Below are 18595 nucleotides of genomic sequence, written 5' to 3'. Positions count from 1 at the left end.
GGAACCCATTCGAAACACATCCGAGCCCCTCGAGACTCCCTCCAATCATACCAACAAGTCAGAATACCTAATTCAAACTTACTCCAAGGCTCAAAACATCACAATAACATCCACAATCACGAATCATACATCAAAACTCAACTTGCAAAAACTTTAAACTTTCAACCAAGCGACTGATTCATGCCCAACCAACTCGGATCACAACCAAACTTTACACACAAGTTTCAAACCACTAGATAAACCTATTCCAAATTCCTGAACCACAATCCGAATCTGATATCATCAAAGTCAACTCCCCGTCAAACTTATGAACTTCTCCAATTTTTCAAATTGTCAACTTTCGGCAAATAAAGCCAAAACATACTAGAGACCTCCAAATCCAAATTCGGGCATACGCCTAAGTACAAAATCACCATACAACCCTATTGAAACCATAAAATCACCAATCCGAGGTCGTCTACTTAAAAGTTAAACCTTAGTCAACTCTTATAACTTAAGCTTCCAATAATAAAACTAAGTATTCAATTCATTCTCAAATTTCACGAAGCCCAACTAACCAATCCCACAAGTCAGAAAACAACAAACACGCATATGAAATGCATCAAATAGGGAGAATGGAACTCAAATACACAAAATGACTGATCGAGTCGTTACATATTATATTTTTTTCTATTGATAAATTTCATACAAAAAGAAGGAGAAGAGAGAAAAAAAATATTGGGATTGTGAAATCACATCAGACTTAGACTTTTCTGTCAAAGAGTAACAGAAACTTGAGAAAAGAAAAAAAAATAAGAGAATGAAAAAAAAAAGATATGTGAGAAGAATGATATTAGATGGTGATGCTATGTTGTCAGTATTTTATGGGCTACACAGATAAAAAATTTAAAAATATGTACACAATGAGGTGTACTTTTATAACTTAAGCTTCCAATAATAAAACTAAGTATTCAATTCATTCTCAAATTTCACGAAGCCCAACTAACCAATCCCACAAGTCAGAAAACAACAAACACGCATATGAAAAGCATCAAATAGGGAGAATGGAACTCAAATACACAAAATGACTGATCGAATCGTTACATATTATGTTTTTTTCTATTGATAAATTTCATACAAAAAGAAGGAGAAGAGAGAAAAAAAATATTGGGATTGTGAAATCACATCAAACTTAGACTTTTCTGTCAAAGAGTAACAGAAACTTGAGAAAAGAAAAAAAATAAGAGAATGAAAAAAAAAAAAAAAGATATGTGAGAAGAATGATATTAGATGGTGATGCTATGTTGTCAGTATTTTATGGGCTACACAGATAAAAAATTTAAAAACATGTACACAATGAGTTTACTTCTATATAATTCTCTCATTACTTTATAAATAAAAATTGAGATAAAGATGGATAGAGTATCGATCAAACTTAACAACAACAATAACAACAACCCAGTATAATTTCACTAGTGAGGTGTGGGGAAAGTAATTTGTACGCAGACCTTGCCCCTACCCTGGTGTAGAGAGGCTGTTTCCGATAGACCCTCAGTTTCCTCCCTCCAAGAATTCTCCACCTTGCTCTTAGGGTGACTCGAACTCACAACCTCTTGATTGGAAGTGAAGGATGCTTACCACTAGAGAAACTCACTCTTGTCTATAGCGATCTAACTTAACTAAGCGTAAGATAGAGTAAGCTAACTTTATCATTATGTGTAATAAAATGCACAAAGATAGATTAATAATCTAATAAAAAGTCATCACATATAGAAATTTTCTTCTTTTTAAAAAAAAAAATTTAATTTAGGTTGAATTGAATTAAAAGACATCGAGATATCTTCCATAAAATGCAAATTAGAATGCTTGTGGATCTTGTTAGCTCTTTGTTGAGCGATATATATATATAATTTTTGAAATGACTTTTTTATCATGTATTATTTAAATCAAACGCGAGTATATCAGCATTGAGAGACGGAGGGGTAGTATCCCACTTTGTCGAACCAGACATAGAAATAGATGCTCTAGCAAAGCAATGAGCAACCTAATTCGTTTATTTCTTAACAGATGACAAAGAAAAGAGCAGCAACTATTTATTGTACATCAGTGATGAGCAATATCTTCATTAAACTTGGATACATTAAACTTATCTTCGATGTCCAAATTGAACTGGTTGCTAATTAGTGTGTGTTTGTGTTGCTTCCAACAAACCGGCGGGTCGGATCGGATATGGGCGAGTAGAAAATAGATAAAATATTTGATGCAATCCATATTTAATACGGATAGAAATTGAGTTAACCGGCGGATAATATGGATATCCATATTATCCATAACTTCTTGAATATGATCACTTTTGGGAGAATTTCTGGTCTCCCAAACTTGAGGAATCCCCACTTTGAGTCCCTGTAAATGTTAAAGTTAAACTGTAAATGTTAAAGTTAAACTCATTGATTATCCATTTTTTCAAAAAGTTCATTACCAAATCAATTTTTTAGTGGACAATATGAATGGATAACTATTTTTTTATCATTTTGCCACCACTACCTCCAACCATGATTAAACACAAAATGTAAACCTTAACATATGAAACTTTGAGGTCTATTCTGTTTCACATTTTACACAGCGCGAAACATAAACACAAATGTAAACCTATTAACTTGAGAAGATTCAATTTGTTCAGGCCTGAAACAGAATTAGCTGCTATTCAGCCAATTCTCATAACCATAATATAAAAATGGAAAAATTAAATATAGCAGTAAAATACAAGTAAAGGATAAGAAGTTACTAATTGACACTTGAATCAAACTAACCACGTTCTAAATTAAAGGAATTTGCAGCTTCTCTCTCTCTTTTTCTTCACATCTCACATAGAAAAATGCCACTGACAAAATACAATCATCCATTAGTTCTACTCCAACAAGCATTATAAAATCTAAAAGGATATTCAATGAAAACGATGGCACCATTTTATTCTCCACAAAACTTCCTCAGGTAAAATGGATTATCCAAGGAAAAACCATAAGACCAAAATTTTATGGAGATAACTCTTCCTTTATTTTCTAGGCCGCTCTTCCTCTGTATATTAGGTGCTAAGTTCCTAAAACTATTTAAATGGATTCTTAGATATATATATATATATATATATATATATATATATATATATATATATATATATATATATATATATATATAAAAAAAAAGCATGAAAATCTGATGCATCTACTGTAAAGTAGAGAATGAGGGTGTGTTTGGTACGAAGGAAAATGTTTTCCATGGAAAATATTTTCATGGAAAATGAGTGGTTTTATCACTTATTTTCCCTTATTTGGTTGGTGAATGAAAAAACTTTTCCGAAATTTTTTTTCTAGTGTTTGGTTAGAGGGTAGAAAATATTTTTTCGAAAAATAATTTTTTATGCTACTCTCCTCACCCTCCCCTTCCCCCCTCCCCCTAAATCCCCATGTTTGTCATATCACATGTTGTTGTTGCCATATGTGATACTGTTTGGGCTGAGTTCTATGAGATGTGAGCCATTGAGACTTGAACGGTTGATAAATGATATGGGCCATAGAACCGTGTTGTGAGTTATATTGGATCGGGTTGCACGCCGCAATAGATTGATATTTAGATCGGGTTGCACGCTGCAATGATTATATTGATTATTGATTAGCGCTTGGGTCAGGATCCGCCCCTACGGAGTCTGATATTACAATGAGGCAGGCACAATGATATATATGTGCTTTGGTGAGCGACATTTGTACTAGATACTCTTATAGTACTGAGTGTGATTGTGTGTGTGATGGTGGGGGGCATTTGTGTCAGGCACTGTGAGTGTGCTGAGAGTGTGTGTACTTGATGATTTGACTGTGATGTTATTGATTTGACATGTATATTTGACATATAGGTATGTAGATGTCTTTTTCTCATGCTAGCTGGTAAATGAAATACCGTATCTATTGTTGAAAGTTTAAAAAATCACCGTTTCCTTGATAAACTCACATTTTAGATTGGTGGAAGATTGGGCAGCATGTCTATTTTTTCGTAATTGCGAACGATCTGAACATGATATCTTTTGAGTTATTTACTTTTACTGTCTTCGTTATCTTATGAATTGTTATTGATTATTGGTGTTGGACCCTGACTTTCTTCGAGCTCATCACTGCTTTCAGTCCGAAGTTAGATTTGTTACTTATTGAGTACATGTGATCGGTTGTACTTACTACACTCTGCACTCTATGTGCAGATCCAGGTACTTCCGGGTGTGGTGATTGCTAGAGTCGCACTGGTACCAGCTTGTGGAGACTATGAGGTAGCTGTTGTATTTCGCAAACTTTGAAGTTCTCTTTTGTTTATTTCTATTATCATTGTTCTATCGTTCAGACAGAGTTTGTATTGAGGATTTCGCTACGTATTTTGAGATTCTGTAGTGCTCATGTACTCGTTGACACCAGATCTTTGGGATAGTTGTAGGTGTGTTGCTGTTGGTTTTTCTCATATATGTTATGATAATAACGTTGTTGAGATTATCAAGTTTTGTTATTTGAGCTTTCTTGTTATTGTGGAATTGCGACTTGCCTAGAAAGTAGTGTTAGGTGTCATCACGGCTCTTTTGTGAGTTTGGGTCGTGACAGTATATATATATATATATATATATATATATATATATATATATTACTCTAAATGTCGTGGGTATACATTATATGTATATAAGTAATATATGTGACATAATTTATATATATATTACTCTAAATGTCGTGGGTATACATTATATGTATATAAGTAATATATGTGACATAATTTATTCATATATGTATATTTTATCAAATATATACCATTATTGTATTTATTATTAAAAGCATATACCAAATATTATTTTTTAGAAACTGTTGTTTAGCAAAAGACTGTTGTTGGTGGCCATTATAATATCCACTTTTTTCACACAAAAAAGGGAGAATAAAGAAGTTTCTTAATGAAAAATACTATTTATATACGAAATTAGAAAAATGTTTTTTCTATTTTTGAGTAAATAATATTTCATATTACCGAAACAAAAGCATATACGTATCAAAGCTGATGGTGGGGTGTTTTTCTAACTTCATTTCTACTTTTTAGAGAAGATTGTTATTGGGAATTAATTGAGAAGCTTAAATTTAGGAATTTTATTGTAATGTAAACTCCTTAATTTCGGCAGTGAGATGGAATAGGATTTTTTGGGTGTCTCACAGTATTGTACTAAAAGTAGGGGTGCTTATCGGGCGGATATTTATGCTAACAATTTAACTTATCGGTTATCGATTTATAAAAGAATTTTTTCCTTCCTATATAATATTTGAAACTTATTTATCAAAATTATTCTAATTTTGTTTATTACCCGCCCTAAACAAAGATTACTTACAAATTATATACATTCCACCTTAAAAGGCTCTCAATCCATTTTTAGTGCCTTAAATTAAGAGATTCTTTGCTTGAAAAAAGGCATAACTTAAGGGAACAATGGTGTTCACCACCTTTCCCTTCCCTCATCAACTATATTTTTAAAAAAAGAAAAGAAAAGAAAACAAACAGACGGGAGAGTACAAAATAAATAATACTTCTAAGCAAATGTCACCCTAATTGTTCTTTCTTTAAAATCTTTTTTGTAGACAAGCATATTGTCTGAATTTTGGAAACAAAAGAAGAAAGAAAACTGCTTCAACCAGTGCAATGATCGTGTAGCAATGTTAAGATGCAGACAAGTGAAGCTGGAAACATTTCAATAATTTCTCTAATGATTTTAACGAAAATCTCATCTCATTAGAATATAGTTTGATATCTTCTATCACTTATCCATAAATAAAATACATACGTCATATTATGCTTCTCGTAAGAAAAACTTTGATGGCAAAGAGGCCAAAAAAGGAGGACCCTCTTAATTTACCAACAAAAGAAATCAATTTACATCTATAAGCTGGGGCAAAAGTGGGCACAGGTTTAATAAGAAAAAGAAAGAAAAGAAAACTAAAACACAACCCCTAGTTTACAAAAATCAATGCCTTTAATCAACACATCCTATTTCAAGAAAAGAATAATGCATGGTGCAACATCATACAAATTAAAAATAAATTTCATACAAATTTAATACAAAATTTGATATATCTACAATAACATACATAATAAAAATAAATTTCATACAACTAATTATACAATATACAACTTATCTACAACTTTCATACATCCTTCTTACCAAGTTAACTACAACATCATACAACTTAAATACAATTTTCATTCAAATTTTATACAATATGTCTTTTGTATATTTTGTACATAATTTGTATATATTTTGTATCTACTTTGTATATATTTTGTATGTGGTGTGTGCTTCTTCCTCTCTAAAATTTCAATCAAAACTTCTCTTTTAATACAATTTTGATACATATCAACAACTTTATATAAAAAAGATAGTAATGATAACTTAAATACAAATTTTATATAACGATTTATACATTATACAACTATTTTTCAACTTTCATACAACATTCAAATAATAAAAAATATATAACTATAGCAGAATACAATTTACATACAATTATACTACAATTTTACTACAATTTCGTAAGTATATGGTATGTCATGTGTTCTTCTTCTTCTTCTTCTTCTTCTTCTTCTTCTTCTTCGAGTTTCAATCTGAAATTCAGCCAAAATCAAGTCTAATCTTCACCCAAACACCCTCAAAATTGAGATATAAACTCCAAACAATATTCTCAATTGTTTGCAACAACACTCAATCCAAACAAATAATGGTTTTTGAAAATCCAAATTCGAATTCAAAGCTTCAAAGCTTTTTAATGGCTGTCAATGGTGGAGAGTCAAACACCTTCAAAATTTATTAATTGCCAATTTCAATTTGAACAATAATTGTGCAACATGAAAGGAAATTGATAAGTTAAAACTTTATAGTAAAACGATTGAAATCCATTGATGAATTCCATTAAAAATATATATAACATGAAAGGATAAAAAATAGAGAATATCAGAGGAAGAAAAATTGGGGAAAGAACAGAGAATAAGAGATTGAGAAACAGAGAGAGATGGAGAGAGAGAACACACGAGAGAGACGAAGAGAGAGAGAGCGCGCGCATAGGAGGGAGAGAGAATAAGGTTGGGAAATAATTGATTCCTTATTCAATTCCTAATATAAAGGGAAACTCATTTAATTCCTAAAATGTATATAATTGATAAATTGTATATGCCTATGTAATTAAATTGAAACTTGAGTAGAGAGGGTAATAAAGTTTCAAATAGTGTATAAGAAGGTAAATATCCTATTTATAAATATAGTAATCTGCTAGCCAACCAATAAGACATCGGGCGGATTGGTATCGAATTAGCGATTATCGAGCGGTTATCGGATTATCGATTAAGGAAAAAGTTGGAGTAAAACATCACATTTGCTTTGTCTTCGTAATGATTCTGGATAAAGTAAATGAAGCCCATTGTATTAAAAACTGAACTAAATAAGTAAGATTAGAAAATAGAAATTGAACCCCAATAAATGCGCTCTTCAAAGCTGAACTAAATGAGTAAGGCTAAAATTCTTGACTTTGCTTTGTCTTTGCAAATCAAATTCATTCAAAGCTGGAGTGGGTGTAATATTTGGGCAACAAGATTATCAACAACCTTTAGCTTAAATCATACACTTGTATATATGGAAGTAGTAGACTAGCAGTACTACTCTGCCCCAACTAACTTAAATTTAATTTTACATCAAGGTCTACATCTGTTACCGGATCATGACGGGTTCCATATACTTGGGATCGGCAAATAAATATTACTTTATATACATAGAGGTAAAAGTATAAATATAAAAATTCTTAACATGTTAACAGTTTATCCGATAAGGTTAGTAATCCGCCTTCAAATCGTTAAGTCATTAATTATAAAATTTCGTTCATCAACTGCCATTCCAACCGCCCTAACTAAAAGTAATGATAAAATTAGTTGCAGTTATTGTTAATAATCTTGTAAGGCGAGCCCAAATTCGAAGAGCTTAACATTCTTGCCAAAACCCTGCTTTAACTCTGAGGGGCCAAAACCCTCACCTCCGTCTGCAGTTACGCTCTTCTGCTCTCTTTACTCCGAATCAAACTGTATGTCCTCTTTTTTCCTTTTATCCTCTTACAGTAATTCTTAATAGTAAGACAAATTTTTTATTGAATTGTACTGTAATAACTGTGTTTGCGTCTCTTTTACAAGTTCATGTATGTTCTTATTTGCATTACATGTTATAATATTGCTCAAAGTTGTGATGATATACCAATTTTCTTACAAAACCTTTCTGCAGTTAAGTTATAGAGTGAGTGCGCACTCATTGTCTCTTAATTAGGGTTGAGTGAGAAAAAATGCAGCACGATGAGGTCATATGGCAAGTTATCAGACACAAGCATTGCAGCTTCATGGCCAAGTCAGATCTTTTTCTTAATTTGATTCTCACTTCGTATACCATTTGTTTCTCATCTTCTTCTTTTGCATTTTTTGACAGAATTGAGACAGGGATATTTTGTCGAAATCCATATAATGTAACTGGGATTTGCAACCGTAGCTCATGTCCTCTGGCTAATAGTCGGTACGCCACCATTCGGGATCATGATGGTACTTATGCACAGCTTATTTCTTGTCTTTCTTGAAATGATATACAAGAGGCTATAGCTTCTTCTTTTTTTTTTTCCCCCTTCATTTTTTAAATATAAGAAAATGGTTGTAATCGCGATCCTAGGGCATACAAGATGTATGAGTTAATGGTTTGGCTGGCTGCAATTGGAATTGTTTTATTTATGATCATTAATGAATAACTTGGCTGCAATAGAAAAAGGGATTTTTACCTTTCGGTTTGTGTTACTTGTACCCTTCCATTCCTAGAGAGTATTTTATACTAGTGCTAAATGCTAGGTTCTAGTTGAAAATGTTTCTTTGGTTGTGAAGTGCCTGTCCTGTTTACCCCTTTTTGTCTGGCTAATTGACTTGGGGGAATTACCATATACTTGGATTATATTGATTTATCATTTTCGTCTGGGTTTTAAGCTATGAATCATGAGGGTAATTTAACTTTTTCTTGATGGGATAAGCTAATACGGTCATCCTAAAATGTTCTGATATTCATAGTAAGTTGTCTAAAGAATCTACAGTCTGGTTTCATTGGAGGGTTCTCCAAAACTGCTTGTTTCTGGTTCTGTAGTTTTTATTAATTACTGAATTTTTGTAGGAGGAATTAGAATTTTCTTTTGGATCCTCTGAGTTGTTTTTGTGCTATGCAGGAGTGTCCTATTTGTACATGAAAACAATAGAAAGGGCTCACATGCCAAACAAACTTTGGGAAAGAGTTAAATTGCCAAGAAATTATGAAAAGGCTCTTGAAATCATTGATAAACATTTGGTAATGAAATTAACTTTTTTTTCACTTACCTTTGTATGCTTGTTGTTCTTCAAAGCAATAACTTCCCTCCTCCCTCCTTCCCTCTCTCTCAACTACCACAGAAGTACTGGCCAAAGTTTCTTGTCCACAAGGCAAAACAAAGATTAACAAAAATGACTCAGATGCGAATGAGAATGAGGAAGCTTGCTTTGAAAACAAGGTTCAGACCTCCCTTCTCAGAAATTTGGTTTACAGTTAAAATTCTCTCCTAAACACTTAAATGTATATATGGTTGGTGATTTATTGTCTCAAGTTTACTTTTTAGTCTTACTCTTTTACGGTCTTGAGCATTATTATAGAGGAAATTTGAGGTGCATGCTTGAAAGTTATACATTCTTGTTTGTTTTACAATCTGGCTCTTCATCCCGTTTCACCTTCTCACACCCTGGCTTCCAGAAGAACCAATACAAACAAGTAATCTCTTGGCTTGTTAATGAGGCAAAGGATGAGATGACTGCTAGATGCGGATCGAATCATAATTGTCCCATCTTATCCAGTTAGAATAGTTTAGCTGCAGCTTTTACCCACAATGAATGTACTAGGTTTTAATTTAGTCTCTGGCATATGCCTGCTAACCGCATCCTCTATGTAAACCCCCCTTTTCCACAATCCCCAACTACTGCCTTCGTATAGCCCCCTTCTAACCCTTTTCTTCCGTTTTTCCCAACACTGCAACTTCCTAACTGTTCTTGTGGTATCTGTGGTTCTCCTAAGCTGACATGCCTTCCCCATCCACTCGGTCACTGCATCTCCCCACTGTTATTTCTCATAAAAATCCCTCCTCCACTGTCCTAACTAGTTCATGGTCTTCACCCTTGCCCTCATTGACCCAAAAACCTGCCTCCCCTCTATCCCATAGCCCTACAACTGTTAGAATACCTCATGGTGGTGGAATTGTTTCTGGAATCAGGGTGGAGGGATTTTGCTAAATAGACATACTCTCCCCCTAATTTGGGCCCTTAACACAGGAAGCCCAAAATTGACGGGCAATGAGCTCAATTACCATTTCAGATCATAAGTCTTGTGTCAAGGATGCAATGCCATTGACTTGTATTAAGCAGATTTTTTAAATATAGGGCATAAATTGCAGAGCAAATATGGAAGTACCACGCATAGTTTTCTTGGAATTGCATAGTTATTGCTATTTGCAGGGACTCCTCTCATTTGACTCGAATTAGATAGTTCAAATAACCTGCCTCTATGATAGTATCTGCGGTCATTGCTGCTGCAAAGGCGTGGGCATTCTTTTATTCCTTTCCAGTCTAGATTATGTACAACATATATATATATATAATTTTTTTGAAGATGGCGGTGTCCTGGCCAGATTATGTAATGATACTATATTCTTCCAGTTTTAAATATAGGGCATAAATTGCAGAGCAAATATGGAAGTACCACGCATAGTTTTCTTGGAATTGCATAGTTATTGCTATTTGCAGGGACTCCTCTCATTTGACTCGAATTAGATAGTTCAAATAACCTGCCTCTATGATAGTATCTGCGGTCATTGCTGCTGCAAAGGCGTGGGCATTCTTTTATTCCTTTCCAGTCTAGATTATGTACAACATATATATATATATAATTTTTTTGAAGATGGCGGTGTCCTGGCCAGATTATGTAATGATACTATATTCTTCCAGTTAGTAGTTGATATGATAATGGACTTTTTAACAGCTGCACAGTTTCAAACTTCTCTAGGGGGATCAATCTCCCATGGCAATTAGGTGAGATGGTATTGGAGAATATTCCATTTTATCCTAATTCAAACTAGTACTTAGAAAGCTTGCTTTATCCCAAAAAATGTAACGGTAACAGTTGTGTTGTGCTCAAGAACAGTCATAAATTTTCCTCCCAACTTTTTCAAGATGGGACTTGTTTACTTCCATATTTTGGTATCTCCCTTTGAGGAAATAAATCTTTGCTTATGGATGTTTGACTGAAAGCATTTTCCTGCACTCGCTATATGCTCTAATTTGTTGTGTCTCCAGGGAGAAGATAATGACCACACCTAGGAAAGAAACGAAAAGAGAATCTCGCCGACAGGAAAAGGCTGAAAAAGCAGCTCTTCTCGATAAAGTAAGTTTAAGCTTGTAATTCTTTCTCTTGTTCGGGGGGGTAGCATTTTTTCCCTTAATTTGGTAGGTCATCTGGCTATTTCCTTTACAAGACATGCTATTTGTACTCTGCAGAGCATTGAGAAGGAACTGCTGGAACGCCTTTCTAAAGGAGTGTATGGTGATATATACAATTATCCTGAGCGGAAGTATCTAGAGATTCTTGGTAGGAAAGCAATGCAGTTGGTTAGTGAAGAAGAAGATGAGGAGGTCTTGATCAAAACCCCTGTTATGTTGTCTCTTAAATATTCTCGTTTTTCTAGTTTCCCTTTCTTCTCTTGGTTGCTACCTCCCCCACCACCCTCCCCCTTGTTTTTGGGGGTTTGGGTGGGTTGTGCCAGCTTGGAGCCTGGGACTACCCTCCTCTGGCAGAGCCTTTCTAAGTAAATTGGTTAACTTCGGCTGATACATTTAGATGAGTCGTTTATTCATTCTGCTGTTAATGATTGAAATAAGCAGGAACATGAAGTGGAATATGTTGAAGGCTATGATGATCTTGAAGAGGAAGATGATATGGAAGATTTTGATGGTCTTGGAATTAGAGACAGTGGCTTGGATGATGATACTGGTAAAGCTCTTAATGGATGTGCTCTGCTTTGCTCATCCTATTCCCAGTGTTTCATTAGTGTAATAAATTAATGCCAACATCATCCTTTGAGTGAGGACGCAATGCACATATTTAACTCAGGCTTAAGAGTCTCCATAGGTTTTACCTAAACACCAGGAACAAACGAGTTTGCATTTGTATTCTATAATGTTTAGTTGGCATTCGGACAATATTAGGCTGAAGTTGAAAAAGAAGAGCATTTTAAGTTGAAAAGAGTACTATTTGGAACAAATTGAAGTAGAAGTTGCAAATTGCTACCAGTCACATCCTTTTGGTGTATTGGTGCTGATACATCCATTTTATCTCTGTCTGATGCATTTGTTCATGTCCATTGTGGTGAGGAAGTGTCTTTCATAGCCATAATTGTTGAACTAATTGTAAATCCGTTTGACCATGTGGCAGTTGGAATGGACGGCGAGGACGAGGATGATGATGAAGAGGCTGTTGCAGTTCATCAGAAGAGGGGTAGAAAAGATTCTGTTTTAGCTAGAAGAAGAGCAGAGAAAGATGAGCCAAGTGCAAATTCAAAGAAAAAGGCGAAAGTGCTTGTGGAGGTAAAAAAAAACATTATATGCTTTTTACACACTTCAATCTTTGTGAAAACCCACCTTTTGTCTTTATCTCCTATAGGTTGAGCATGAGGATACGGGTGAAAGACGGACAGCAGTACAATGAGAGATTGTATTCCGTAATTCTACAATTATCAAAATGCTTGCTTTAAGTGGCTGCGAAATTCAATTGGTAAGATATGTTTCTCAAAATATGCGCCAGACTTCGCTAGCTAGAATGAAATGGACATGTAAGCAAAACAACCTTATAACCTGTTTGGCCAAGGTGCAAATATCAACTTATTTGAAAAGCTTTTTCTCCAAAGTGCTTTTCTCAAAAGTACTTTTGGTGAGAAGCAGTTTGTGTTTGGCTAATTAATTTGAAAAATATTTTTGAGCAGCAATTAGTGTTTGACCAAGCTTTTAAAAACTACTTCTAAGTGTATTTTTCTCAAAAGTGCTTTTCAAAAAAGTGCTTTTGGAGAAAATCTACTTTTTTCTGCTTCTCCAAAACTGGTTCTGCTTCTTCTCAAAAGCATTTTTTTTTTCTTCCAAAAGCTTGGCCAAACACTTCAATTTTGAAAAAAAAAATATTTTTTTTTCAAAAAAAGGGCTTATAGGATTGGAGAAGCTTGGCCAAACAGGCTATTACTAATTTTGATCTTGTAATAGCAAATTTTGTAGTCATAGTTCGTGTTCCAGTGGAATTGTGCATTAAGGGGTCGTTTGGTAGCTAATTACAGGGTAAGTTATTCATGTACACTAGGACTAACATAACAAATACCATGTTTGGTAGCCTTTAGTTACTTTATACAAAAATCAACATAACTAATGTCATGTTTGATTGCTTTTCCATTGGCAGTATAAGTAATACATGGATAAGTTATACAACAAATCTATGTATTATTTATGCAAGGTAAAAGATGGAATAACTAATACATGTATTAGTAATACATGTATTAAACAATCAAATGATCGAAAAACCCTCATTTATTTTAAATTACATATTGTATAATCAGGATAAAGTAAATATTCAACAAAAAATAATCTCTACATTACAATCCATGCATTACTAATCTTTATATAACTAATCCCTTCACAATTAAATCTTGCATAATTAATTCCTATCTAACTAATCTCTACAATACTAATACATGCATAACTTTAACCAGCAACCAAATGATTCTACCAGTATTTCTTCTCTGTGGTACTCATATTATAACGATTGTAAGATCTATTTATATCCGCTGCCACAGGTGTCAATGGTAACCACATTGTAGGATAAACCTCTGCTGTCTCGTGAGCAGATGAAAGAGAGAGAAGACGAGGTGATGTGCTACCAGTGATTTGCTTATACTGGATTTATTAAGTAGCAAGCAATCTAATTCTTTAATGTTGAAATGATACTTTTTAAAGTTTATTAACTTTTAAATATTTAGTTTCATTATAATTTCGCACTATTGTTTTGTATGCATTTTGACAAGTAGATATTACTAGTTCTACTTCTACACTAGGGCCAATTTCTGATGATATAGATAATTTGAAGCCTATAGCGTGAAAGTTACTCATGAAAACAGAAATAATTACAAATGAAGCCATACTATATTTGAATATATTTTTAACTCAGCTGTAGGATCTTGGCAACCTCAAAATTGTTGTTTGTTTAACAACAACAACAATCCAATATAATCCTATGTGTGGGGTCTGGGGAGAATAGTGTGTACGCAGACCTTACCCCTACCTCGGAGGATAGAGAGGCTGTTTTCGAAAGACCCTCGGCACAAGAAGATGAAAAAGAGGCAATGGAACAATAACAACCACATACGTCAAGAAGACAATGCCACCAACATAAGAATCAAAAAAATAAATGGAAAAAAGCAATATCAATAATCAGAATAATGGAAAGGTACTAGGCAATCGGAGCAGAAAACAATACAAACACAACAAGTACCACTAACAATCTAAAGCAAGATACTACAAACTAGCCTAACACCCTTAACAAGGAAGAAAAATGTTCAACTACCTACTATGACCCTAAAGCTCGCCCTCCAAGCCTTCCTATCTAAGGTCATGTTTTAGCTGAACTGGAGTCGCGCTATGTGCTGCCTGATCACCTCTACCCAATATTTCTTAGGTCGCCCTTTACCTCTTCTCATACCTGACAAAGCCAACCGCTCGCACCTCCTAACCGGAGCGTCAAGACTTCTCCTCCGCATGTGCCCAAACCATCTAAGCCTCGCTTCCCGCATTTTGTCATCTATAGGCGTCACCCCCACCTTAGCCCGAATATCCTCATTCCTAATTTTATCCAACCTAGTATGCCCCCACATCCACCTCAACATCCTCATTTCTGCTACTTTCATCTTCTGGATATGAGAGTTCTTGACTGGCCAACATTCTGCCCCATACAACATAGCCGGTCTAACCATCGCTCTATAAAACTTGCCTTTAAGTTCTGGTGGCACCTTTTTGTCACACAAGACGCCAGAGGCTAACCTCCATTTCATCCATCCCGTCCCTATACGGTGTGTGACATCCTCGTCAATCTCCCCGTTCCCCTGGATACTAGACCCAAGATACTTAAAACTCCCTTTCTTGGGGATGACTTGTGAATTAAGCCTCACATCACTATTTGCTTCCCCCGTCATGTCACTGAACTTGCACTCCAAGTATTCTGTCTTAGTCCTGCTCAACTTGAAACCCTTAGACTCCAGGGCCTGTCTCCAAACCTCTAGCCTCTCGCCGACACCGCCTCGCGTCTCATCAAGCAAGGCTATATCATCAGCAAATAACATATACCATGACACCTCTCCTTGAATATGGTGCGTCAGAGCGTCCATTGCCAAGGCAAATAGGAAAGTATTGAGCGCTGATCCTTGGTGCAAGGTAATAAAATACCCTTAGTTTCAAATTCTCAATATGATCTAACAAGTGGATTTACAAGACATTACATGTAATTCATCTAATCACACTGGAGCTTATCAGTTCTCAGTCTTAGGGTGGTTTTTGTCAAATATTTAACAAATAAAATGAGAAGTCCAACATGAGAATTTTTGTGCTCGGCCCATTAATAGTGGGCTTGAAATTTCATTTTACTAAAGTGTCGGCAACTAAGGTAATGGCAGGTCTGAGGTGAGAAAACAAGCTTTCAGTAGAAATCAGAGCATTGGGCTTAACACCAAGGGTCATTCACTGGGAGAGCTATCCATCAACCTCTCAGAGTGTGAAATATGGGTGTTTAACGGGCGGGTTGGGACGGGTTGTATACAAAAAAAATCAGCCCGTTCGTTTAACGTTCCGGATTGTTAGTGGGCTGAATTAGCGGGCTGTACTTTTTCGGATTTTTTTGTCCGTCCGGGTTCGGACTTAGCAGGCTGGACCGGGCCGTGTAATTTTTTTTAAAGTAAATTTTATTTTTCTTATTCAATGTTATTGATACTTAAGTGTTTGCAAACTTTTAAGGTTTAGAATTAAACTTTGAAGTTTAAAGTTTTAAATTTGAAATTTGAATTTTACAATTTTAAAATTGAAATTTGAAAGTAAGTGGCTACAAAAAATTATTTAATAAAACCAATAGGCAATATGTAAGGATCAAGCTCCGAAGGCAATATGGAACATCATGCTCCCCTAGTGTAGACCAAATCAAATAATCTTTAACACATCATTATCATCCAAAGCACTGGTCCCAGATGTTGAAACTGAACTTGAAGAAATATTTACATCTACAACAGAAGAATCATCAACAATGTTAGCATAATAATTATATAATGTTTCTAAATGTTTGTATAGATCAGAAATACAAGTGTCAATATCAGGAGTTTCAGTTGGTCCAATATCCATATAAGAATATAAAGCACTGATTAATTGGTGACAAATGACCATTTTGATAGAAAGGTTTAAAATAGCATCAATTAGGTAAATAGGGGGGATTGAGTATAAATATTTTTTAAACTTATCTAGCATAGATTCAACAACAGAAATATATCCTTCTTTCTTCTTCAAATTATGTAGTAAAAGAGAAATTTCAGCAATATGAACTAAACCATTTGCAATAGTAGGATAATAAGCTCCAAAAAACTTAAGTGTAGCCACATAAAATTTTTGTAAAAACTTTACAACATCTTCAATGACATCCCGAGTTCTAGATGTTAACAAACGGCTAGGATCGGTACAATGAGAATTAGCAACTTCAGTTATATGCATTCTATATTTATAACAACATTTTAAGAATAAATAAGTATAATTCCACATAGTAACTATTTCTTCAGGCATGAGTCTTGGTTTTAGTCCATAGTGTACACATTTTTTTAAATGCATTTAATCTAGCACTTCTATTATTTCCTTGAATTACACCAACTCTTCTAACTAAAGTGATATCATCTCTAAATAATTCAAGGCCACTCTTCACAATCAAATAATAAATATGACATGCACATCTAACATGAAATATTTCAGGAAGTGGTGGGCGTAGATGTAATTTTAATATTGTAATAGCAACATTATTGTTAGAAGCATTATCAAATGACACACACAAAATTTTTTGTGCAAGATTATAAAATATAACAACTTCATGGATAGTATTACTTATAAATGCACCAGTATGACTTTGATCTTCATCATATTTAAAAGCAATAATATATTTTTGCATACAAAAATTATCATCTATCTAATGACATGTAACAGTCAAATAATCATTACCATGACCAGAAAAGAAAAGAAAAGAAAAGAAATTATAACGGATACCGGGTTGAACCGGATTGTAGCCCGTTAAAAACCCGTTAACGGATTAACGGGCTTAGTGGATTCCGGTGCACCGGTATCAAAAAACTATTCATTTGAAACCCACTTCCCGCCCAACTCATCCTAACCCGCCCCCTACGCTACAGTACCGGACTGAACCGGGTTGTAAACGGGTCAGCCCTGCCCGATTAACACGTATAGTGTGAAATGACATTTTTTAATTCTATCTGGTTTGTACCTGTTACTACGTAAGATTTTTCTATTACGTTAATTAATGTAATAGAAAATAGAAAACTTACATTAATGTAATAGCATTTTGGTCATGCTTTTAAAATCAAACTTATTTTAAAAAATATTTTTTTTAAAAGTACTTTTTAGTAAAGTGTTGGTTTATATAGAAGTACTGCCAATCCAGGAACCATCCACTACCGATTCCAAGCCCTAGCCATACATAAATTCGAAAATCCTTAAATGTCATATATGAACATGGAACTTATCAGAACCTCCTCGAAAGTCATTCACCTTGATCAAATCTCCATTACACCGCCAATACGCACAGAAAAATCCGTGCTTCACAAGCTCATGAATATCCAAAGAAGCAACCAAGCGATTCATTTTTCCTTGTACACAACATCCACAACGAGCATCAAACCTGAATCATCCCAAGACCTCTATATTCCCATAAAGTGCAGTACATCATACATCCACCGATCCCTTGATCTAAATCAACCTCGATGAAATCTTTCTCAAATCATAGCCAACCCGCAAGCACATCCTAGTCTAAGAACTAATATAACGCACGGTCGTGCAATCCGATCGTCGATAGAATACTCCCCACTTGGCTCGAAGCCATAGAACACATCACCTGTAATCCACAGTGCCCCCTTCTTCGTAGCTGCCATGGTCTCTCACTGTTAATCATCTGAATACTTCATAAACTTAGGTGACTTTAGTCATAAACACTCAAAGGACTCTGCTAAATGTATACTCATCCTTATGACAGTCGCACAAACTTTCTCAAGCCTTCCGAAATTGTAGTATATGCATTTTACTGTATAGAAGCATCATACAAATCACACAACCTCAAATCCACCGGCTAACATCAAATCAACATCTTCCCATGACCCTTCCGCGGTCAAAATAACTAGGCAACCAATTA

At 34.6% G+C, this 18595-nt stretch overlaps 1 protein-coding gene across 2 annotated transcripts; it reads left to right on the top strand.

Annotated features, from left to right (window-relative positions):
• Positions 1-7965: 7965 nt before the first annotated feature.
• On the top strand, positions 7966-14156 carry LOC107820964 (uncharacterized). 2 transcript variants are annotated; one of them, XM_016647331.2, is made up of 11 exons: positions 7966-8105; positions 8300-8419; positions 8498-8607; positions 9270-9388; positions 9490-9587; positions 11416-11503; positions 11617-11751; positions 12001-12109; positions 12551-12702; positions 12779-12889; positions 13953-14156. In XM_016647331.2, exons 2-10 carry the CDS (start codon positions 8358-8360, stop codon positions 12821-12823), a joined length of 918 nt encoding a protein of 305 aa, XP_016502817.1. In that variant the 5' UTR covers positions 7966-8105; positions 8300-8357; the 3' UTR covers positions 12824-12889; positions 13953-14156. The 2 variants fall into 2 exon arrangements, with proteins under 2 accessions (XP_016502817.1, XP_075104374.1); XM_075248273.1 differs by lacking the exon at positions 13953-14156 and adding an exon at positions 13369-13396.
• Positions 14157-18595: the final 4439 nt, after the last annotated feature.

The sequence above is a fragment of the Nicotiana tabacum genome, chromosome 24 (genome assembly GCF_000715075.1).
Source record: "Nicotiana tabacum cultivar K326 chromosome 24, ASM71507v2, whole genome shotgun sequence".
NCBI lineage: Eukaryota > Viridiplantae > Streptophyta > Magnoliopsida > Solanales > Solanaceae > Nicotiana > Nicotiana tabacum.
The sequence above is the reverse complement of the archived record's forward strand: the minus strand, read 5'-3'. Positions and strand labels throughout refer to the sequence as shown.

Excerpts from the sequence above, each read along its gene's own strand:
- LOC107820964 (XM_016647331.2), top strand. The coding sequence starts at position 8,358 with ATGCAGCACGATGAGGTCATATGGCAAGTTATCAGACACAAGCATTGC. Across the intron at positions 8,608-9,269 it reads CACCATTCGGGATCATGATG|GAGTGTCCTATTTGTACATG; the intron begins GTACTTATGCAC and ends TGTGCTATGCAG. Across the intron at positions 11,504-11,616 it reads AAGCAGCTCTTCTCGATAAA|AGCATTGAGAAGGAACTGCT; the intron begins GTAAGTTTAAGC and ends TGTACTCTGCAG.